The sequence below is a fragment of the Terrapene carolina genome, unplaced genomic scaffold, assembly GCF_002925995.2.
Source record: "Terrapene carolina triunguis isolate 2854851 unplaced genomic scaffold, T_m_triunguis-2.0 Scaffold68, whole genome shotgun sequence".
In the NCBI taxonomy this organism is placed as follows: Eukaryota; Metazoa; Chordata; order Testudines; family Emydidae; genus Terrapene; species Terrapene triunguis.
The window spans coordinates 55736523-55761903 of NW_020664419.1; the positions used below are offsets into that span (position 1 = coordinate 55736523).

A 25381-nucleotide genomic window follows, 5' to 3' on the forward strand; every position below is an offset into this window, starting at 1 on the left:
ATGAAAATTATGGGATACAGATGGCATTATGGGGTAGAGAAAGTTACATGGTGGGAACCTGATCTCGCAATCCCAGTCACCCCTGCACAACTGATTTCTGCCCCACCATGCAAAACTTCCCAAAAGACAGTGCACTGATGGTGATGAGTTGTACACTAGGATACCTACCCATGGTGCAATACAGTGTGCGTCAAAACAAGCACTCCTGGTGAGTACATGAAAGGCCGATGCAAGGAGCCAAGTATGCATGAGCATAAAGAGATATACTAACTGCAACAGTTTTATGCCAATGTAACTTGCGTCAGCAGAAGTTTGTAGTGTAGACATGCCCTTTTTTCTCTTTAAAAATAAATGTATTTAAAATTAAATTTGAAATGTTGACTACCTATGTTAGGGTTTAAGCTTACAATAATCTATTCATTTAAATTACAAAAAATTGAACGGAACATGTTTGCTGCCAATAATTTAAAGGAAGTCAGAGCACTGAATTGGTGGAAGTCACTGCAAAGCATCTGAATCCAGAGTTTGCTGACGTGCTTTTGACAGAAGTAGCCTCTCCTGCAGTTTTTGAGAGAATATTTTCTTCATTTTCAATTTATTCAATTAGTTCCGTTCAGTGACTAGTTCATTCAAAGTTGAGAAACCCATTGGAAATTTAAAAAGCAGGAAAGTTTGTCTTCCTCTTCCATTCTATGAATAAAAATGGTGTGTGAAAGGATGCGATCTACTAGTTCTAAAATCTTAAAGGACATGTTGACCGAAAACAAATTGGTTCCATTCACTAACTACAAATAATACTTGCTTTGTTTAATCAGTTTTAAATCCAAAACATATTTTTGATAAAATTACTTTTTTTCTTATGTATCTGGCACATTTAAGGTAGTTTTATTTGACGAATAAAACACAAGTATAAAATGCTGGTTTTGTGCATTTTAGTTGAGTTCCAATTTCCATCAAAATGCAGCTTGACACAAGTCATCAATAAAAAATTAATCATCATCAAGTAACTAAGAAATGCATCATTTACCTTTTCTAATAATAAAAAAGTAAAAATGAAGATTGAATAAATATATTTATGTTTAAATACATATGTATAGTTATAGTGTATTCTCCAGGTTAGCAAAAAAAAGTTCCAAATTATACCAAACATTGAGAATGAACTTTTCTTTATGAAAATAACTCAAAAAGTACAAATACAAAACAAAATTAAAATTGATCATTTAAATCAAGGTTTCTTGCTTGCTGATTATGATTAAATCGTGATTAAAATTGGCAATTTTCAGTGCTTTGATTTAAATCAATCCACCCTAGTTTGTTTTAGTGAGTTTGCTTGGTCAAAAAGTTTTCTTTACATAGAATGCATGCAGAAATACTCTTCCATTGTTTAGCCTTTTCATTTTAATTGACTTTTGGAAATGTGTCCCAAATGAAGACAATACATCACTTGTGGCTTACAGAAAATGGAGTAACACATGCTAAGCAATTGGACAATAGAGGTAAAGAAACCCATAGTATATAATGGGGGATGACTGTCTTGCAAGATACTCTTATAAAGAGATTCTAGTCCCATTTGTATTTCAGACTGTGCTGCAAAGAAAAGGATCATTTAAAGGAGAATTATGAAAGTCTCTTCCCGCTTCCACTATTGGTATATCTATAGTAATAGGAGGAGAAAAAATTTCTTTTTCTTACTTGTGCTTCAAGAATTTTACGCCTCTGAGGAGAAAGTTCCAAGCCTTTGTCATCCAGTGTAAAACATTCTGATGGTCTAAATCCCTTGGAGGCCACAAAATAAGATGTCTTACAAATCCTGACAGCTCAGGTAGCATTATTGGGTTCATAGACACCTACTACAAAACAGCCTTTCTAGCTGGCAGACATAGGTGCACACCAGATCCACATTTACTTCCCTCCTTTGTTTTATGTATTTTTTTTCTTCTTGAGTGTCAACATTTCTGATAGTTTCTTGGCTTTGTTTTTCATAGAATCTTAGAACCATAGAAGGGATCACAAGGGTCATTCAGTCCAGTGGTTCTCAATCAAGGGTACGCGTACCCCTGGGAGTATGCAAAGGTCTTCCAGGGGGTACATCAACTTATCTAGATATTTGCCTAGTTTTACAAGAGGCTACATAAAAAGCACTAGCAAAGTCAGTACAAATGAAAATTTCATACAGACAATGACTTGTTTATATTGCTCTATATACTATACACTGAAATGTATGTACAATATTTATATTCAAAATTATTTATTTTATAATTATAAGGTAAAAATGAGAAAGTAAGGCATTTTTCAATAATAGTGTGCTGTGACACTTTTGTATTTTTATGTCTGGTTTTGTAAGCAGGTAGTTTTAAAGTGCAGTGAAATTTGGGTACACAAGACAAATCAGACTCCTGAAAAGGGTACAGAGTCTGGAAAGGTTGAGAGGCACTGATCTAGTCTTAGGGCTGGTCTACAGTAGCGGGGTGGGGGGGTCAATGTAAGATACGCAACTTCAGCTACGGGAATAGCGTAGCTGAAGTTGATGTAACTTATTTCGACTTACCTCCCGTCCTCACGGCGCGGGATTGACGACCGTGGCTCCCCCATTGACTCCACTACCGCTGCTCGCCCTGGTGGAGTTCTGGAGTCGACGGGAGCGCGTTCAGGGATCGATATATCGCATCTAGACGAGACGCGATATATTGATCCCCGATAGATTGATTACTACCCGCCGAATCGGCGGGTAGTCTGGACGTACCCTAACTCCCTGCCAAGTGGCAGGATTTGTTGTGTCTAAAACATCCAACGCAGATGGCTACCCAGCCTCTTTTTTGAAAACCTCCAATGAAGGAGGTTTCATGACTTTCCTAGCAATTTGTTCCATTGTCCTATTGCTCTTACAGTTAGGAAGATTTTCCTGAGATTTAATCTAAATCTGCCATGCTGTAGGTTGAGCCCATTGCCTCTTGTCCTGCCCTCTGTGGCAAGAGAGAACAATTTTTCTCCATCTTCTTTACGGCAGCCTTTCAGGTATTTGAAGACTGCTATCGTGTCCCCTCTCAATCGCCTCTTTTCCAAACTAAACGTACCCAGTTCCTCCAGCCTTTGCTCATATGGCTTGTATTGCATCCCTTTCATCATCTTTGTTGCTTGCCACTAGATCCTTTCCAGTTTCTCTACATCCTTGCCATATAGGAGTAATCAAAATTGGATACAGTACCCAGTTCAGGCCTAACCAGCACCGAGTAGAGCGGTACTGTCACCTCCCGTGATTTGTATGCTGTGCCTCTGTTAATGCAAAACTCCCAGATCCTTCTCAGCTATGCTGCTGCCAAGCCAGTTATCCCACATTCTGTATTTGTGGATTTGCTTTTCCTTCCCTAAGTGTAGTACCTTGCATTTCTCTTTGTTGAATTTCATTTTATCTATAGCCCAGTTCTCCAAGTTATCAAGTTCCCTTTGAATTTAATTCTATCCTCCAAAGTGTTTGTGCACGTGCGCATGTGCACGCACACAATGTTGTGTCATCTGCAAATTTGATCAATATGCTCCCTATTCCTGCATCCAGGTCATTAATAAAAATGTAAAATAATACCAGACCCAGAAGAGATCCCTGGAAGGACGTCACAAGTGGAGTTCCACAATCTGACATCGTTCTATTAATAGTTACTCTTTGTTTGCGGTTGTTTAACCAATTATGTATCCACTTACTGGTAGTTCTACCGAACCTGCATTTATCCAGCTTACTTATGAGAATGTCATGTGGGACTGTGTCAGAAACCTGGCTAAAGTTCAGGTATATTCTGTCCACCGCATTCCCCCTATCTACCAAACAAGTTACCTTGTTATTTACCAAGCTGGTTTGTCATGATTTGCTCTTGGTAAATCCATGCTGGCTGCTAGTGATCACTCCTTCATCCTCCAGGTACACCTCTACCCCGATATAACGCTGTCCTCGGGAGCCAAAAAATCTTACCGCGTTATAGGTGAAACTGCGTTATATTGAACTTGCTTTGATCCGCCAGAGCGCGCAGCCCCGTCCCCCCTCCCCCCCAGAGCACAGCTTTACAGCATTATAACCGAATTCGTGTTATATCGGATCGCGCTATATCGGGGTAGAAGTGTATTTGCAAATTGAATCTTTTATACATTGCTCTAGTAGCTTCCCAGGTATTGAGGTCAGGCTAACCGGTCTATAGTTTTCTGGCTCCTCCTTTTTCAAGATGGGCACTACATTAGTCCTTCTCCAGTCTTCCAGGACTCCTCTTGTTATCTATGAGTTTACAGATATTATTGCCAGTGGCTCCAAGATTTCTTCAGCTAATTCCTTCACCCTGGGGTGAATAGCATCAGGCCCTGCTGACTTGAATTCATTCAAATTAATCAGAAAATCTCTGACATGTTCTTTACTTATCCTGATCTGCATCCCTTCCTCCTTACTGTGTATGATAACTTCACTAGTCATGTGGTCGCATGTTATTTTTTGTGAGAAGACTGAAGCAAAATTGGCATTGAGCAGCTCTGCTTCTCCATTGAGCAGCAGACCCACACCATTCCTGAAGCTTCTTTTTTGTCTGACATATTTGTAAAACCCCTTCTTGTTGTCTCTAACATTTCTTTCCAGCTGTAACTCATTCCTCGCCTTAGCTTTCCTGATTTTGTTCCTGCGCCCTCACTCTATTCCCATGTATGCTTCCTTACTGACATGTCCCTCCTTCCATTTCCTGCATGTGTCCCCTTTGGTTTTTAGATAGCTAAAAAGCTCCTTGTGCAGCCACATTGGTCTCCTGTGGCTTTTCTTATCTTTTGTTTTTGTTTTGTTTTATGTTGTTTTGGTAGGGGGAGTTGTAGGGTTGAGTCCCTCAGCCTATTCCCTGCCTAAGGGTACGTCTACACTACGAGATTAATTCGAATTTAGATAATTCGAATTTGGGAAACAGATTGTATAAATTCGATTGTGCGCGGCCACACTAAGCACATTAATTCGGTTTTTAACCACATTAATTCGGTGGTATGCGGCCACACTACCCCTAATTCGAATTTACAAAATCGATTTTGGTGCTACTCCACTCGTCGGGGTGGAGTACAGAAATCGATTTTAAGCGCCCTTTAATTTGAAGTAACTGGCTCCGTTGTGTGGACGGGTTAAGGATTAATTCGGATTAACGCAGCTAAATCCGAATTAAAGTCGTAGTGTAGACCAGGCCTAAGGCTCTTGCCCTGTCCAACAGGGCTTTCTGGACAAGGAGTCCTGGACATTGCTCCTTACTGTTTTGACCAATGGTACTTCTGGGTAAGCTGGAGCAGGTTGCTACCGAGCAAAGCAAGTGCTCCCTCCCTCCCTCTCAGAAGTAGAACTGTGTGCTGCCAGGCAGGGACCAAAGGACAAAGTCTGCTGTTATCAAGTTTAAGAAAAGATGTAGTGCCAGTGCTTAATTGCTGGCACAAATGAGCAGCTTCTGCAGAATAGATGGAGCTCAAAATGTTATGCAGGCAGCTTGCCTGCCTAACCTATGGCCACTTGGCACCAATGCTGTGCAGAACAGTCCAACCAAGTTGCAAGCAGGCAAAATGCCATCCATTCAGATGGCTCTGACTGTAGGCAGCTAGGTGACCATCAGCTGTGGATGTGAATAGCAGGTTTTTTATCCTTCAACAACAATAAAGCTTCTGCAGCTACATATAGTATATTTTTGGCTCTTCTTAGCATAGCTTAGCATTGCATAGGGAACAAAAGGGTGAGAGGCATTAAAATGGAGTCCTCTACACCTTTTTGGCTCTGTCTGCCTGGATCCCATGATTGTGCAGACCCCTGGTTAAGAGGATGCATTATTGCTAATCCAGTTTCTGGCTGGTTTAATTAAAACTAAAGAAAATATATTTTGGTTGTGTATGACTAGTTTTAGTTTGCACAAGAAACAGTGATTTATTCTCTCTTTTTGACCTGGATGTTACATGATAGTTATTAAAAGGACCCAGAAGTGCTCACTGTCATCACTATAGTCATTTATAAACTAAAATTTCTACTAATGGGCATACAAGGACCTCCCCCCCCCCCATTTTTAATTGCTTGAATTAATTTATTATAGTGTTAAGAAGTAAGTAGAGGCAGAGATTTCAACAGATGCTTCAGTGTCCTTGACTTTTGGCTTTCTACACAAGTCTTTCAGATGGACTGAAATAAATCTTGCACCTCAGCCAATGTACCATTGAATAGGCTGTCAAAGAACCATTTTCTTTTGAAGAGGGGGAATATACTGTTTCTGTCAAATAAAATCCCAAGTGAATGAATTAGAAAGCAAATTTAGCCTGGTTCAAAATTTGCACATGGGGCAAATTCAGAGATGGTATGTAAGGTGGGGAAGTTTCACTTTGGCAAATAAGTGAATCCAAGTTAACTTGGAATAATGGACATGTTGTGAGTGAGGCCATGTCTACACTTACCGGAGATCGATGCTGCTGTGATCAATGCAGCGGGAGCGAATTAGCGAGTCTGGTGAAGACTCACTAAATTGACATCAGAGTGCTCTCCGGTCGATTCCAGTACTCCACCAGAATGAGAAGAGTAAAGTAAGTCGTTGGGAGAGTGTCTACCATCGACGTAGTGTAGTATATACACCGCAGTAAGTCGATCTAAGCTACATTGACTCCAGTTACGTTATTCACGTAGCTGGAATAGCGTAACTTAGATCAACTTGCCGCATTAGCGTAGATAAGGCCGAAGTGGTTGGAAAAGCAAATGAAGGGGGAAGCTACATCAGTTAAGGCGCTATCCTACAAACACTTATGACATATGATTAACTTTAAGCAGGTTAGTAGTCCCTCCACTGACTACTCATGTGAGTAAAATTAATCACATAAAGGTTTGCAGGATCTGGCTTTAGACTCCTCGACGTAATTTATCCCATGATTACAATTTTTGCTAGTCTGTTGTAGAAAGTTCTCATTGGGGAATGTGCTAGTGAACCGTTTACATGTGTTTTTCCAAAAGTATCATATTCTCGCTCCTGGATCTTTCTTCAACAGTCAGTCTGTTGGAACTCACAAGCTCTTAAGGTTTTTTGGCCATGAAGATAGTGGTAGCCTGGGGTAGAACATGAGCCAAGCCCCTTCCAGTTGTGGCACAGCACCCTCCTGCCAACTATAAATACTGCTTTCCAGAGTTGCCATTCAAATTCTTTGATTGTATGAGAGGCAAAGGTCTGAGTAAGAAAAGCAGTTCAGTGCCTCGAGGTCAGTGCTGTGGGATTCATAGCAGCCACCTACATGACCAAGAGTGACTGGACCAGAATGTCAAATGTAATACTGGTACCCAGAATCACCACCTTCCTCTCTGAAGACATGAATGTAGGAGGGGAGGACTCAGAGGCACTGATATGCTGCCGTGTATTAGGGGCTTCATCCAAGGTGCATTGAGTAGCTTCTGGCCCTTTCTCAGATCTTTCCCTACATCATCCAGTGAGCTGATGCTAAGTACCACTTTGAAGCAGCAAGGCCCCACGCAATGCTTGGCCTAGCTAGTGATAATGCAGGACACTTAATTGATGAAGCTGCTTGCCTGGGCTTATGGGGGAGTGGAGGCTGGATCTGTACTGATGCAGGCAATGCTGGCACTGAGTAGGCCAGTGGTCTTAGCCAACTCAAGCTTTAGCCAGTCTTGTACTTAGCATCTAGGACCCAGGAATGAGAATCTTGCAAGACCATATCTTCAGAGAAGCAGAATTGCAAGATAAGTAGTTTTCTGTCATCTGTTTTAAATAGGAATGTGTGTTAGTCACCAGATAATATCTAAGCTGAAATAATTACATGGCTCTTATTCTAGGTAACCAGGATCCGGTATATAAATCAATAAGAAGACCATAAATTCAGGAAAAGTTGGGGAAGGGATGATAGCTGGGTTGGAGCTGTATTGTAACACTCCTGGAATATAAGTTCTTAGCACTTAGGAATATTTTGTGTTGAGACAAGTAGATCTGCATTTCTGAGCTTTCTCTTGTGAGTCAGATAATGTGAAAATGAAATGGATATGTTGTGTAACTCCAGTCTCTGAGTGGTAGCCGTGTTAGTCTGTGCCACAAGGACTCCTCGTTGTTTTTCCATTCTCTGAAGTTACTGAAAAGATGAAGGGTCCTGTCCTGCAAAAACTGTGAATACCCATCTATATTCTCAAGTAGTCCTATTAGTGTGTGCGTGTGTGAGTGAGAGAGAGAGAGAGAGATTGTTAGCAGGATTGGGCCCTAACCCTGTCAGTGTTGTTATCCAGTAACTGTGTAAATGTATTAATGCATTTATGTATTTTAATCATTACTTAAATATGTAACACTCTCTCAGACAGGATTGAAACTGCATGTGGGCCTGCCATTGCTGCAGCTGCTTTGCCGAAAAGGGGGATAAGATTGTTGCCATTTTGGCACTTTTCATGAGCACTAAATTAACAAACAACAAAGAATGTAAGAATTTTGGGGCAAATAGAAAAGTTAGATTCACAAGAAGGGGCAGTAGTTATGATGGAATTATGTGTTTCTTTAAAATTTAACTAGTATTGCACATGCCTAGCGTGCCCAACACCCATTGAGGTTAATGGCAGTTTTCCATTGACTTCTGGGGGGTAACTGATTAGGCCTGAAATGCCAGTGTATGTGAAAGCTGGGATGACAGATCTCATTCTTTGCTGACCTATAGCTATTTTAATCATTCTGTATCACAGAGCAGTGCATTGTACCTACTCATGCTTTTAGTTTGTAAATATTTTGAGTAGGGGTCTATTATTGATATGACACAGTTACTGTAGAATGCTACGTACTAGTGTAATGTTATGTAGTTATGAGGTAATATGACTTGGCATTTGTAATAGCAGCTCAAGTCAGCACAGTAATGCAGTTTCTACATTTCTGTTTTTACACAAGGCAGTGAAATACAGTGTACGGGTAAGTTTAACTGTTATAAATAGTATTCACCTGATGTGGTTGAATATCTTACCCATTGCCTGATGGAGACTGGGACATGAGTGAAAGCTAGGAACTTGAAAATTCGACCAGAGGACACTAGGGTGTAGCTCATAGGACACAGGCAACCACCAAAAGAAATGGCTGAGAAATGTCAATGGGGCCAACAGTTCACCTTATATCTGTGCCCTTTATCACAGTATTTACTGATTGTTATTCTGTTTAGCAGTCTGGGAGTCGTCTTGTAATCCCAGCTGCTTCTGGACCTCCAAAGAACAGCTGTTGCCCAAAGTTGGGGTTCCCTCCCCCCAATACAGACTTTTCTCCAGGCCTTTGTTGCCTTGAGGTGGGAAGACTGCAGTGTCCTCTATGTGCAACTGCACCTTAATATAATTTAGAAATGACAGCTAGTGCAGAAAGTGGCTTCTTACTTGCTACACTGCCATTATGCCTGTGCTCTTTTATTTGAGCTGGCTGTCACTTAATTTTGGTGTAAACATAAGAACATAAGAACGGCCATACTGGGTCAGACCAAAGGTCCATCCAGCCCAGTATCCTGTCTACCGACAGTGTCCAGTGCCAGGTGCCCCAGAGGGAGTGAACCTAACAGGTAATGATCAAGTGATCTCTCTCCTGCCATCCATCTCCACCCTCTGACAAACAGAGGCTAGGGACACCATTCCTTACCCATCCTGGCTAATAGCCATTAATGGACTTAACCTCCATGAATTTATCTAGTACTCTTTTAAACCCTGTTATAGTCCTAGCCTTCACAACCTCCTCAGGCAAGGAGTTCCACAGATTGACTGTGCGCTGTGTGAAGAAGAACTTCCTTTTATTTGTTTTAAACCTGCTGCCCATTCATTTCATTTGGTGGCCCCTAGTTCGTATATTATGGGAACAAGTAAATAACTTTTCCTTTTTCATTTTCTTCATACCACTCATGATTTTATATACCTCTATCTTATCCCCCCTTAGTCTCCTCTTTTACAAGCTGAAAAGTCCCAGCCTCTTTAATCTCTCCTCATATGGGACCCGTTCCAAACCCCTAATCATTTTAGTTGCCCTTCTCTGAACCTTTTCTAATGCCATTATATCTTTTTTGAGATGAGGAGACTACATCTGTACGCAGTATTCAAGATGTGGGCGTACCATGGATTTATAAAAGGGCAATAAGATATTCTCCATCTTATTCTCTATCCCTTTTTTAATGATTCCTAACATCCTATTTGCTTTTTTGACTGCCACTGCACGCTGCGTGGACATCTTCAGAGATCTAGCCACGATGACTCCAAGATCTCTTTCCTGATTAGTTGTAGCTAAATTAGCCTGCATTATATTATATGTATAGTTGGGGTTATTTTTTCCAATGTGCATTACTTTACATTTATCCACATTAAATTTCATTTGCCATTTTGTTGCCAAATCACTTAGTTTTGTGAGATCTTTTTGAAGTTCTTCACAGTCTGCTTTGGTCTTAACTATCTTGAGCAGTTTAGTATCGTCTGCAAACTTTGCCAACTCGCTGTTTACCCCTTTCTCCAGATCATTTATGATCTGTTTTTAAAGTTTTTAAAATGTTAGTTTTTGACTTTAAGAGCCTCTTGTTTATCTGAGATGCTACCTCTCTTTCTAAATTAATAGATAATTTGTGCGTTGGGGAAACTTTTGAAAGAAATCAATATAAAGAACTTCTTATAACTGAGGAGGTAAATGCTTTGAATTTTTTCTGCATGGAAAGTAACTGAGAAATTAATGTGAACATTCAGTAGCAGTAGCACTTTCTCATGTCTTCTCATGCTAGCATTTCCTGAGATTAGGAAAAATCCATGATCCAATTCAACAATAATGCTTGAGGAGGGAGGAAATCTTTGAAAGGTAAAACCATGTTAAGGCCCATTTTAATGTAATGCAGTAGGGATCAGGTTAAAACTGCTGGGATGTAGATCTGATTATAATGTAACTTCAGTGGAAGAAAGGGAAACATTGGTGGCTGCCATTCACTTTGAACTGGGTGTGTGTGATTAATCAACACATATTCCAGTATACTTCTGATTATTCTTTCCAGTACATTATTTAATACTTCAGTCAGCCTGTGTATATTATAATTCACTTTGAACAATTCCCTAATGTTTTCAATAAACATCTCATAAAACCAGGATATACAGTATACTTGAATATAAAAGTGGAGTTGCACGTTAATTTAGTTGTCGTGCTGTGTCATCTTATGCAGGACAGCTGGATACCATAAATTGTGATTGGGGATGGCAACTAACCCTTAGCAGAAAAGTCATTGATTGAATGGAAGGGGAGACTGAATTCCACCCTAACTCATACAGGTGGCCCTTCCATGTCAGAATTAAAGTGTCCTGGTGGGGGTGGGGTACCAACCTTTGCCATTCTGTTGGCTATACTGTACCTGTTCATGTATTAATTAGAGAGCTTTGATCTCTAGTGTCTTTAATTATGCACACTTTCACAATCTTGTATGTCAGCTTTTAGATTAAATAAAGCATAGTAATACTTCTTACAGCTCTTTGTGGAACTAGGGAGTTGACTTACGCTGAGTGGTTGAAGAGGATCCTGGTGTCTTGGTGGAGTTTTCCATAATACTGATTAGTGCAAAGCCCATACAATTACTAAGGCTGGTTGTCTGTTATAAAAAAAAATGTTTTTAAATCACAGCCTTGTTATGACAAACAGTGAAAGTCACAACTTTCTCTTCTTTCCCCTTCTCCCACTCCCGAAAATGTCATGGCACATATTATGTTGGGGGGGGAGGGGGAAGAAGGAGGCAAAGAAAGGATCAGGAGCAGAAGAAAAGGATATGGCTAGAAAGCGAATTGCTACTTTAAAGTCTGGTGAAACAGATCTTGATCCTCCTGCCAGGGACTAGTCAGCAGTAGTGGAGCCCTCCTTAGATCCCCTGCAGGTGGTAAGAGCAGTAACATCTTCACCTGGCAGCTGAGAGCCCCCCCTGCTGGAGTCGCCCATAAAAGTAGATTCTGCCTCCCAGGAGAGGTGCTGAGAAGTTGGAAATCATGGCGCATAAAGCAATGGAATCTGTGACTTTCTAGATAAGCAACCAGCTTTAATAATAACTGCATCCTATCTGTGCCTGTGCAACCTTGAGCTGTGTGCATCTATCAAAGATCATTCTCTGTTTTAAAATATTTAAAAGCTTTAAGGAAATACTGTCAGCTAGAAATTGTCAGTTTTAAAAGGTTAGTTTAAAGTATTTTCAGATATTACACCTACTCCCAGTGATCCTGGCCATTTTTGTAGATTTTCCACTCACATTTTCCTATTTCTTAAATATTTTTCTCTTCCATGTTTCTGTGGAGAAGACCTGCTCAAAGAGGGGAAGTGTAGTGGCAAGATCCACTGACCTTCAGTATAGTTAAGATGTAGTTATTTGAAAAACAAGTTCAGCTTAAAGTTACTAATGATAGCTCTCTTTACATGGACCTGTCTAAGGAGTTGGATTTAGTCAGTCAAAATTACTGTTCCAAAAACTAAAATTTTGGGCTTAGCAGCGAATTCATACTCTGGTTTGCGAGTTACTTATGGAATTGTGTTCAGACAATTTCCATTAGAATCAAAGGGCATTAAAAATAGTGGGCACATCAAGGATCTGTTCTTGGGTTTCTCTTTTCTATTTCTGTTGTTAACCTTCCAGCTCCAATGTGTTTTCTCCTCTATGCATATGTATGCCGTTGATACAGTGTTGTCTTACAGTGGCTCATCTTTACTGGAGGCGTAGTTCTTTTCCAGTGACGTGAGTTGAAGTGAAATGAAAACCAAATACATGATTTTTTGGTTCACCTCCCAGACTATAGAAACGGATGCTCTCATTAATGATTAACACAATAGCTGGTGGCTTAAAGTAGATTTGGGAGAGAGTTTTGGGATATCTCCCTCCTTGACCAACTACTGGTTTAATAATTTTCTGTGCCCACACTAGCTCACTTTAGCGTACATTTTTGAATTCCAATTCAAGTGGTATTTCAGATTATATCTTTGCCTTCATCTGTCTTCTAAGACCAATATGTATGCAAATCATAGATACAATAAGACTTTGACATTATTGTTGTTTTAGTAGTAGTAGTTTATAGCACCCAGTAGCATAGGTACAATATTGGTTTTGTAATGCTCCTCTATTACAAATGTTGAGCATACTGTATATGGATTTGTAATACATTTAAGATTTTCTAAAGTCAGTTTACCTATTAAATGGTCACATAATTAGGAACCAGTTGAGCTCCTTTTAACATCCAAGAGTCTTGCTTTTTTTACTTCAATAGATGTTGACTCAGGCTGATCATATAGTTACATTCGTAGTTAACATTCCTATATGATTGCAAAATGATTACTCTTTTCATTGCACTATGCTGTGATAATTTTTTTAGCCTGGATTTGAATGGGACAGTGACAAAAAGGGATATAAATGTTATGAATGAAATCATAATTTCTGCTCTGGGGATTTTCCTATTACATTAATGTCTTTTAAAAGAAACAGAAGGATATTTTTAGTATAGGTATTCCTATAACTCGAGAACGATGAATTTTTACACTACAGAAATATAAACACTAAATAAACATTACCAGATGGTATTTTCATGTGCCAATGGTGGCTACAAATCTGAAAGGAAAGCTGCTCTTTTCTTTTGCCATTCTGGATAAATATTATAGGGAGGTGTTTGTTTTGTATTTGATTTTGTTTAAGTGTACCGGAGTCTCAAGGACCCTATGCACATCTATGATGCATTTTGACTGTCAGAAATACCTGTTTCTTCGACAGTCATAGCTACAAATGCAACACTTGCCAGCGATCAGTATAACCTGTGATACAGTAATTTCCACCTATATTAAGAATAAGAAGCAAATGTGAAAACTCAGTTGTGTGGTGACTGTTGGTGACCACTCTTATGTTGAAAGTAGAAGATAACTGTATGGAATTTATTGCTAGGTTACTTGCACCATATAACTTATATATGTATATAGCTTAGATTGTATTTTTTCCTCACACTTGTGTGCTTTATTCAGAATGTGCAGCAAATATTATTTTTGTGGGTTTTTTTCTTCCCTGTTTTCACTGACTTCAGTTGTGTGTGTTTCCTTTAGAGATTCGCGCTCAACTGATAGAGCAGCAGAAATGTCTGGAGCAGCAAACTGAAATGAGGGTGCAGCTTCTTCAGGACCTTCAGGATTTTTTCCGCAAGAAAGCAGAAATAGAGACGGAATATTCCCGCAATCTAGAAAAATTAGCAGAAAGGTTCATGGCAAAAACAAGAAGTACAAAGGACCATCAACAGTACAAGTAAGAGAGGTTCTAATACTTAAACTCAATTCACTTTCCAGTGTTAGAAGTGGGTTAGGTTATTTATTTTGTCAAAGGTCCAAATACTGTGTAATCAGTCATCTCCCTTGCATTTTGGTCCCACTGACTTGTGGTACTGTTTAATTAGTGAATGTTCATGGCAGATTGATACAATCTCTTGATATTTAAATTGCACAAATATTATCGTGTGAAAGAACTTGGTGGGAAAACAAAATGTAATACCCAGCTGGAAGAGATGCACAGCATTGGATATGCAAAACTGTGTGCTGATTGTTGCAATGGAGTTTTCAGAATTTGACAGGCTCATAATAAAGGCTGATCAGCCTTCCAAAGAGGTGCCAGGAAGAGGTAAAAAAAGAGAGAAGAGGAGAGAAACTTGTTATTGTATGTATTGTTACATATGGGCTTTGCTGCCTCTTTATTGCTGCTATCCTTAACAAGGAAGAGTCATATTTCATACACGGCTAAATGTTGTATATGGATGTGCACCGACTATAGTAACTTTTGTGCAATGCAGAGCTGGTCAGATACTATTTGTCAAATAATTTATTTGGTACATTTTGCAAAATATTTCAAAAAAATTATTTGTTGAAATATTCTCTTCTTCCACCTAACCAGGTGGAAGAGGTGGATGAGGCTTTTTTTAAACAACTAACAAAATCATCCAAAGCCCAAGATTTGGTGGTGATGGGGGACTTCAACTATCCGGATATATGTTGGGAAAATAACACAGCGGGGCACAGACTATCCAACAAATTCTTGGACTGCATTGCAGACAACTTTTTATTTCAGAAGGTTGAAAAAGCTACTAGGGGTGAAGCTGTTCTAGACTTGATTTTAACAAATAGGGAGGAACTCGTTGAGAATTTGAAAGTAGAAGGCAGCTTGGGTGAAAGTGATCATGAAATCATAGAGTTTGCAATTCTAAGGAAGGGTAGAAGGGAGAACAGCAAAATAGAGACAATGGATTTCAGGAAGGCGGATTTTGGTAAGCTCAGAGAGCTGATAGGTAAGGTCCCATGGGAATCAAGACTGAGGGGAAAAACAACTGAGGAGAGCTGGCAGTTTTTCAAAGGGACACTATTAAGGGCCCAAAAGCAAGCTATTCCGCTGGTTAGGAAAGATAGAAAATGTGGCAAAAGACCACCTTGGCTTAACCACAAGATCTTGCATGATCTAAAAAATAAAAAGGAGTCATATAAAAAATGGAAACTAGGACAGATTACAAAGGATGAATATAGGCAAACAACACAGGAATGCAGGGGCAAGATTAGAAAGGCAAAGGCACAAAATGAGCTCAAACTAGCAAAGGGAATAAAGGGGAACAAGAAGACTTTTTATCAATACATTAGAAGCAAGAGGAAGACCAAAGACAGGGTAGGCCCACTGCTTAGTGAAGAGGGAGAAACAGTAACAGGAAACTTGGAAATGGCAGAGATGCTTAATGACTTCTTTGTTTCGGTCTTCACCGAGAAGTCTGAAGGAATGCCTATCCTAGTGAATGCTAATGGGAAGGGGGTAGTTTTAGCAGATAAAATAAAAAAAGAACAAGTTAAAAATCACTTAGAAAAGTTAGATGCCTGCAAGTCACCAGGGCCTGATGAAATGCATCCTAGAATACTCAAGGAGCTAATAGAGGAGGTATCTGAGCCTCTAGCTATTATCTTTGGAAAATCATGGGAGACGGGAGAGATTCCAGAAGACTGGAAAAGGGCAAATATAGTGCCCATCTATAAAAAGGGAAATAAAAACAACCCAGGAAACTACAGACCAGTTAGTTTAACTTCTGTGCCAGGGAAGATAATGGAGCAAGTAATTAAGGAAATCATCTGCAAACACTTGGAAGGTGGTAAGGTGATAGGGAACAGCCAGCATGGATTTGTAAAGAACAAATCATGTCAAACCAATCTGATAGCTTTCTTCGATAGGATAACGAGTCTTGTGGATAAGGGAGAAGCTGTGGATGTGGTATACCTAGACTTTAGTAAGGCATTTGATACGGTCTCGCATGATATTCTTATCGACAAACTAGGCAAATACAATTTAGATGGGGCTACTATAAGGTGGGTGCATAACTGGCTGGATAACCGTACTCAGAGAGTTGTTATTAATGGTTCCCAATCCTGCTGGAAAGGCATAACGAGTGGGGTTCCGCAGGGGTCTGTTTTGGGACCGGCTCTGTTCAATATCTTCATTAACGACTTAGATATTGGTATAGAAAGTACGATTATTAAGTTTGCGGATGATACCAAACTGGGAGGGATTGCAACTGCTTTGGAGGACAGGGTCATAATTCAAAATGATCTGGACAAATTGGAGAAATGGTCTGAGGTAAACAGGATGAAGTTTAACAAAGACAAATGCAAAGTGCTCCACTTAGGAAGAAAAAATCAGTTTCACACATACAGAATGGGAAGAGACTGTCTAGGAAGGAGTACGGCAGAAAGGGATCTAGGGGTTATAGTGGACCACAAGCTAAATATGAGTCAACAGTGTGATGCTGTTGCAAAAAAAGCAAACGTGATTCTGGGATGTATTAACAGGTGTGTTGTGAGCAAGACACGAGAAGTCATTCTTCCGCTCTACTCTGCTCTGGTTAGGCCTCAGCTGGAGTATTGTGTCCAGTTCTGGGCACCGCATTTCAAGAAAGATGTGGAGAAATTGGAAAGGGTCCAGAGAAGAGCAACAAGAATGATTAAAGGTCTTGAGAACATGACCTATGAAGCAAGGCTGAAAGAATTGGGTTTGTTTAGTTTGGAAAAGAGAAGACTGAGAGGGGACATGATAGCAGTTTTCAGGTATCTAAAAGGGTGTCATAAGGAGGAGGGAGAAAACTTGTTCACCTTAGCCTCTGAGGATAGAACAAGAAGCAATGGGCTTAAACTGCAGCAAGGGAGGTCTAGGTTGGACATTAGGAAAAAGTTCCTAACTGTCAGGGTGGTTAAACACTGGAATAAATTGCCTAGGGAGGTTGTGGAATCTCCATCTCTGGAGATATTTAAGAGTAGGTTAGATAAATGTCTATCAGGGATGGTCTAGACAGTATTTGGTCCTGCCATGCGGGCAGGGGACTGGACTCGATGACCTCTCGAGGTCCCTTCCAGTCCTAGAATCTATGAATCTATGAATCTATGAATCTTCAGTGTGCCATACATTTTTGTAGTGACAAAAATAACTTCTGTTGTATAAATTGTCAAGGACAAAGCTGCAGGTTTTACAGCTGGGCAGTGCCAGTGGAGGCTTTTGCGTGGGGGAAAGGATGTAACTTCTTTCTCTTCTACTCTTGGGAAGCACCAAAATTAAAAGTTATGGGGTGTCTTGAACTCCTACTTCCCCTCCCCAGCAACCCTTGACAGCAGCCTGACTTATAAATTGTTCTCTAGATGGTTTCCTAGTCACACTCCATTGAGATGAATGAGGCATTTCATCACACTCAGAACTGTTTGCAGACTCACACACCCAGCACTTTACATTTGGTTCATGTCAGGAAAGTTTTCTTTGCAACTAGAAATGGTATGGCCTGAATATTCTGGGTTCATAAGATGAAATCCTGGTCCCACTGAAGTAAATGGCAACCCTTCCATTGAATGTCAATGGAGCCAGAATTTCACGCATATATTTTAAGGCTGGGGACCACAATGATAATTTAGTAAGAGCTCCATCATAATACAGGCCATAAGATTTCAGTGCAGTAGTAATTTCTGCATCAAGACGAGAAGCTCAGTACACCTTCTTGAGCTTACACTGTGATATCCCCAGCAAGCCAGTTTGCCTAATGGCCAATGCCTGTGCTTTGCTTTCTCCCTGAGGGCTATAAACAACAGTATAATGTTGCCAGTTACAACTTACCCCACAGCTCTTTCTAAGCAAGCACCTTTATTCTGAAGGTAAAAGCATTACAGAGAAAACCTATTAAAAAACAGAATTAAACACACAAAATATGCCAGGAGTCACTCACCAGTCTTATGGGGTCCTATTAGATCAAGTTTTTCCAACCCATTGGCAAGGGTTGGAGCCCCCCTTCGGCAGAAGGTCCTGTCCATTTGCTGGATCAGAAAGAAGGCCCTGTATCAGTTCAAGCTCTTCCTTTTATACCAAAAGCCCTTTCTTTGTTGTCTTGTCTACAACACCCCAACCTGGAGTCCCTCCACCTCATGGCATGGAAACTCCATGGCTGAACCAGCTTGAACTGCAGTGCTCGGACTCTGTTAGGGAAGTTCTGTTGGGGAGCAGGAAGCGCTCCACTCACACAACATACCTGGCGAAGTGGAAGCATTTCTCCATTTGGTCCCTCCCCGCAGAAGCCTCTATTGCCCTTGTGCTAGATTACCTCTTGTACCTGAAGCAACAGGTGTTGGCAATATCATCTATTAAGGTGCATCTGGTGACCATCTCGGCCTTCCATCCGTTGTGGCAGGCAGGTCAGTCTTTAGCAATCTCATGGTGGGCCGGTTTCTTAAGGGCTTGAATAGACTTTACCCCCAGGTGAGGCAGCCCGTTCCTCAGTGGGATCTTAACCTGGTCCTTTCTGGACTCATGGATCCCCCTTTGGAGCCCCTGGCCACCTGCCCCTTATACCACCTTCCCTGGAAGGTGGCCTTTCTGGTGGCCATAACCTCGGCCAGAAGGGTCTCCAAGCTCAGAGCGCTGACTTCCAAGCCCCACTACGCAGTCTTTTACAAGGACAAGGTGCAGCTATGCCCTCACCTAGTGTTCCTATCCAAGTTAGTATCGCAATTTTACGTTAACCAGGACATATTTCTACCGGTATTCTTTCCTAAATCTCATGCCAACAACAAAGAGCGAGCACTCCATTCCCTGGACGTCAGGCGTGCCCATGCCTTCTACATTCAACGCACAAAGCTGTTTTGTAAGTCACCACAGCTTTTTATTGCAATCACCGAGAGGATGAAAGGGCTTCCCCATCCTGTCTCAGCGCATCTCGTCATGGATCATGTCCTCCATCAGAACGTGCTACGACCTGGCTAAGATCCCAGCCCCAGCATTGACAGCGCATTCCACAAGAGCGCAGGCCTCTTCCACTGTGTTGCTCGCACAAATCCCCATTCAGGACATATGCAAGGCAGCAACGTGGTCTTCCATCCACACCTTCACAACGCACTATGCCATCACTCAACAGGCGAGGGATGATGCAGCCTTCGGCAGGGCATTACTGCAATCAGCAACTCGGTAAACTCCGACCCCTCCTCCGTGGAAACTGCGTGGGAGTTACCTATTGGAATGGACATGAGCAATCACTCGAAGAAGAAAAGACGGTTACCTACCTTTCATAACTGTTCTTCGAGATGTGTTGCTCATGTCCATTCCAAATCCCGCCCACCTCCCCTCTGTCGGAGTATTCCAGCAAGAAGGAACTGAGCAGGCAGTGGGTTGGCAGGGACCTATATACACTGCCATAAAGGCACCACTCCAGGGGGCCCCACAGCCAACCCAGCGGGTACCACTAGGGTAAAAAACATCCGATCGTGCATGCAGCGCGCTCACACACCTATTGGAATGGACATGAGCAACACATCTCAAAGAACAACAGTTACGAAAGGTAGATAACCGTCTTTTGTCAGTGATGGAGAATCTACTACGACCCTTGGTAAATTGTTCCAGTGGTTTAAAATGTATGCCTTATTTCTAATCTGAATTTGTCTAGCTTCAACTTCCAGACACTGGATCATGTTATACCTTTCTCTGCTAGTTTGAAGGGCACATAAATATTTGTTCCCCATGTAGATACTTATCGATTGCAATCAAGTTACACTTAACCATCTCTTTGTTAAACTAAATAGATTGGGCTTTAAGGCAGTTTTTCTAATCCTTTAATCATTCTCATGGCTTTTCTCTGAACCCTCTCCAATTTATTAACATCCTTCTTGAATTGTGGGCACCAGAACTGGACACACTCTTCCAGCTGCTGTCGCACCAGTGCCAAATAGATAAAATAACCTCTCTACTCCTACTTGAGATTCCCCTGTTTATGCACCCCAGGATCATGTTTGTCACACTTGGAGCTCATATTCAGCTGATTTTCCACCAGGCCCACAAAATCTTTTTCAAAGTCAGTGTTTCACAGGATAGAGTCCCCCATCTTATAAGAATGGCCTACATTCTTTGTTCCTGGAGGTATACGTTTACATTTAGCAATATTAAAAAACACATTGTTTGCTTGCGCCCAGGTTACCAAAACATCCAGATTGCTCTGAATCAGTGACTTGTTCTCTATTTATCACTCCCACAATTTTTGTGTCAGCTAGGTGATCTAATGGTCCCTACTGGCCTTAAAATCTATGAAATATATTCTACAAGGTTTTAATACACTCCTGGTGCACAGAGGGAGAAGTTACAGAAAATTGCTACTGCTCAAGCTTGGCAGGTAACACTGAAACTGAGATATCAGAGTCCACCACAAGGACTGTTTGCAAGATTATTTTTTTTAACTAATATTTTATACTAGATGTTAATGGTGGGTGGGAAGCCTGAAATCTCAAGAATGTGTTTTTTAGGTCATTAAGTAAATAATGACTGAACTAACTTAAATTATTTATTTTGGCATTTTTAATAAAAGGTTTGATAAACTATATGTGATTTAAATACACAGATTGGGGTGGAAAGAGTCTGTAATGGAAACACAGAGATGCTGAACTACTGAAAAATGTCATATCAGTGGCCCTCGTACTATATAACTGTAATTGACAATGTTACATGAATATTAGTGATCAAATGGAACTTATGAATCCGGATCAGAGTTAGGAGACATTATATATTGTTACGGACATTTTTAAAACTATCACAATTAAATTCATTACAGTGAACAGTATTTTGATAGACAAGCACACCTATGATTTCTTTCTTGTAAAGTGTTTGGACTATGCTTACTGGGCAAGATTTTCAGTGCTAAGAGAAATAATTGGTACAACTCTTTTGCAATGGCCTGTATAGATTCTGAATGTTATATATAGTCCATCTGTAAGCAACTGCAAACTTTGTGTCAAGTTTTTGGTATTTGTAGAGAGGTTGTAATGATATGAATTCTTTAGTTTTTCTATTTGTGCCTCATGAGGCTTGTAAAACATGCCTTAAAATGCTATCTAAAGCTTGACTAACCAAATATATTCCAAGAATGGATTGACTGACTGTTCAGAAACAGATTTAGGTCCAAATACAGCTTACTTTATTCACAAGAGTAACCCTGTTGACTTCTGTGGGACTACTTGCATGAATAAAGGGAGCAGGACTTGACTTCTAGCATTTATCCTGGCAGATGCATGTGCATTCTTTCTTTACAGAGATCAATTGTTCTTTAATTTAATTCAACTTAAATTGTTGGGTTCATGTTTATGTATATCTGGTGGAGGATGGGTGTGGCAGGGAGATGTTTCTGATATGTTAATTATGTAACATATATATACTCTTTAGGAAAGACCAGAATCTCTTATCTCCAGTGAATTGTTGGTACTTACTCCTAAACCAAGTGAGAAGAGAAAGCAAAGACCATGCAACTTTGAGCGATATCTATCTGAACAACGTTATCATGCGCTTCATGCAGATAAGTGAGGATTCCACCAGGATGTTCAAAAAGGTAATATATATCATGTTGAATTTTAGTTACCATTGAAAGGCAAGCGTCTAAGAGGTAGAATTTTAAGGGAAGATTCAGCAGTGTAGTAACATCATCGGCTTTAGCATATTAATAGATTTTTCATGGCATTTTTCACAGGGAAAATTCTTACTACAAATGTAGTGGGGAACGTACTATCTGATGGTGACCTCAGGAACTGAACTGCTTTAAATTCAGGAGGTGAGGAAGAAGCCCTGTTCTTTGCTCAAAAGTGTATTGTGTAGTCAGGCAGGAAGGAAAAAACGGTTCAACCTAGAAGTGACAAAAGAATGTTGTTGGATTATTAGCAGAAATGCTGTATGGCCATGGTGGTTCTTCATGTACATGCAGCTGTGTATTTCACTTAGGTGTGTGGGTGCCCAACTCATTGGAGCCAGATAATTTTGCCTAACAGTACTCATAAAGGTGCAGCGCTTGTGCTTCATGGCCATAGTTCCTGCCTTGGCTATATGAGGCAGTGCTGCCTCAACCCCCACTCAGTTCCTTCTTATCACCAGTGGCTGGAGTTGGAGCTCTGTGGTGTTTTCACCCCACAATCCCTCTATTTCTTAGTGACTTTTCTAGTTGTATTGAGTTAATTAATACCCTTAGTATTGTATTAGTGTTAGTTTAAGTATTTCCCTGATGATGCCCTCAGCAGGGTTTAAACATTGTCCGTCGTGTGGGGGATCGGTCCCCAACAATGATACACACACACACACGGTGCTTACCGTGCTTAGGGGAAGCCCACATCGAGGAGCAGTGTTGGATTTGCAGATCGTTCTCCAAACGAATTCAGGTGGCGAGCGATCTTTGTCGAAGCAGCACCTGCTTGAACAGGCCGTTCAGCCTGCTTCAGCACTGAGGTCCTCATCAGATCAGAGGTCTCCCTCGGGTTCTGAGAGTGCTGCCATTCTGTGCTCTGGAACTGGTGCCTCTCCAAAGACACAGAGGAGTCGTTCCCTGTCGAGTGTGCTGAGGAAAAAGCCACTCCAGGTTCCATGGTGATTCATCTGCCTCCTCCAGAAGAAGCATGTATCAGCATGGTCACGCAGGATGGAGTAGGTCCCATCAATCATTCCCTGATACCAAGCAGTGAGGTCAGAGACCCCCTTACCATCGACTCCAGTTTCGGCCCTGGGTCTTCCATTTAGTCTGGTGCCAACAAGGGTAATGCAGCACCGTCTGTTTCTGCGCCAATGGACCTCCCCTGCCTTCATGTTCCAACCTCTCCCTTGGTCCAGGACTTTGCCAGTGCTGCATCATTTATAGCCCCATTGGCTGAGCAGGCCACTGAACCTGTGGGTCTGTTGGCACCATACCTCAGTGTTACCCGTACACAGTCAGTGGAAGTGGGGCTGAGGCTAGGCTCGACCTCCTCAGTACCAGGAATTTTTTAGCACCCCTGCTGTCAGCTTCATTTTCATCCCAAGACAATTCTGTGGTGCCTGACTCTTCCTCTCCTTCAGTACCAGAGGATTTCAAGGAGCACCAGAACCTTTTGTGGTGCGTGGCTGCTTCTTGGGTATTCAAGCAGAGTTCCTGGAGAGAACACCCATGCGTTGTTGGATATCCTACAATTGTCTGCCCTGGGAGTGATGCCCTCCCTATTAACAATGCACTCCTAGAGCCTGCTAAGATTCTCTGGAGTATGCTGGCTTCGGTACCACCTATAGCAAAGCACATGGAAAACCACTACCTCATTCCAGTGCAGGGATTTGCGGGTTTTTACTCCCATCCAGTCCCAAATTCTTTGGTCATAACCATGGTGAACAATAGAGCTTGGCAGGGCAGATTTATGTCCACTCCCAAGAATAAGGATGCTAAATTAATGGACCTGATGGGTAGGAAGATTCACACCTCCTCCTCCTTGCAGATGCGGATTGACAACCAGAACGCATTGCTGTCCAAGTACAGGTTTGTCAATTGGACAGCTATGTCTAAGTTTGCAGGTTTTCTGATTTTTCTTGTGCTGTCAGTTCAGCTTCCCATACCCTTTCCTCTTCATCCCAACCTACTCAGACAGACTCCAGTCGTACCTTTGCATCCCGTGCTCAGCTCACTGTATCTCACAGTGTGGCTGCATCATGGCTGAATGAGAAGGAAGTGCGGTGTTTGGTGGCTGTTCAACAAGTCCTACTCAACAGTAGAAAGCCCTCTACCTGAATGGCCTATTCAGTGAAATGGAAGCAGTTTTTAGTATGGTTGTTGGCCCCTGGAATTCAACCGACGCTGGCTTCTATTCAGGACATTTTGCAGTATTTGCTGCACCTTCAATCATTGGGCCTTGCGCGTAACTCATTGACAGTACAACTGGCAGCGACATCAGCATTTCATCTCTCCATTCAGGGAATATCAGTCTTTTCCAGTGCCATGGTAACAAGATTATTAAAAAGGCTTCTTCGTCTCCATCCTCTGGTCCGAGAGCTGGTTCCTCTGTGGGACCTTAACATGGTCCTAGCGGCTTTAATGGGACCTCCGTTCGAGTCCCTGGCATCTTGTCCCTTTCTGCTTTTATGTCAGAAGACTGGGTTCCTGGTAGTGATAACATCCTCAAGGAGAGTCTGTGAGTTGCAGGCTCTGATGGCAGACCTCCTTATACACAATTCTCCAAGGACAAAGTGGCAATGACCACACCCAATTTTTTTGTCTAAAGTGGTTTCTCAGTTTCATTTGACCCATGCAGTAACTGTGTTCTTTTCTAAGCCACATTAATCTCTGGAAGAGCAGTGTCTTCATACACTAGATGACACTAGAGGTCAGGTCTAGCCTTCTATCTGGACAGGACTAAACTGTTTCGTGTTTCACCTGGCCTGTTTGCGTCATATGCAGATCGTATGAAGGGACAAGCAGTCTCTTCACAGATGATCTCTAAGTGGATGACATCCTGTATTAAGACTGCATATGAAATAGCTTTGGCTACACCTCCTCAGTAAGTGCAAGCTTGTTCTACAGGAGTGCAAGTAACATCAATAGCGTTCCTCAGTGACATTTGCAGGGCTGCTGTGTGGTCATCCATACATACATTTATGGACCATTATACCATTAACTCATCTTCCAGAGCGGATGCAAGTTTTGGCAGGGCAGTCCTGCAATCCTTGCTTAGGTAGATTCCAAGCCCCGCTTCCTGGGGGGATGCTGCTTGTGAGTCATCTAAGTGGAATACACGGCTGCATCTACTCGAAGAAGAAGAAGAAACAGGATTGGAGTCTAGTCTCTGGGCATTCGGTGTGAAGGAACTGAGGGGGATTGGGGTGGTGCCATCTCAAATAGGCAGGGGAGGGGCTATTGCCAGAAGGCGTGAATGCTGCCCCTCTGTGGGTACGGCTAGGCAAAATTCTCCAGCTCTGATGTTCTGGGCTGCACACACCTAAATGGAATACACGTCTGTATCACATCTCATCTCAAAGAACTCCCGTTACAGTAAGTAACCGTTTCTTCTCTGCCGTGAGAGCGTCTCTGATTCAAGCAGAGGGGTCTTGGGTTCCAAGAATTAGACTT

At 41.5% G+C, this 25381-nt stretch overlaps 1 protein-coding gene across 2 annotated transcripts in view; it reads left to right on the top strand.

Annotated features, from left to right (window-relative positions):
* SRGAP1 (SLIT-ROBO Rho GTPase activating protein 1) overlaps window positions 1–25381 on the top strand; it is a 245631-nt gene that overhangs the window by 107255 nt on the left and 112995 nt on the right. For both annotated transcript variants that reach the window (XM_024205093.3, XM_024205094.3), the window contains exons 2-3: window positions 14055–14250; window positions 21700–21862. In XM_024205093.3, the coding sequence (XP_024060861.1) occupies window positions 14055–14250; window positions 21700–21862 (359 nt within the window). The remainder of the gene's footprint in view (window positions 1–14054; window positions 14251–21699; window positions 21863–25381) is intronic.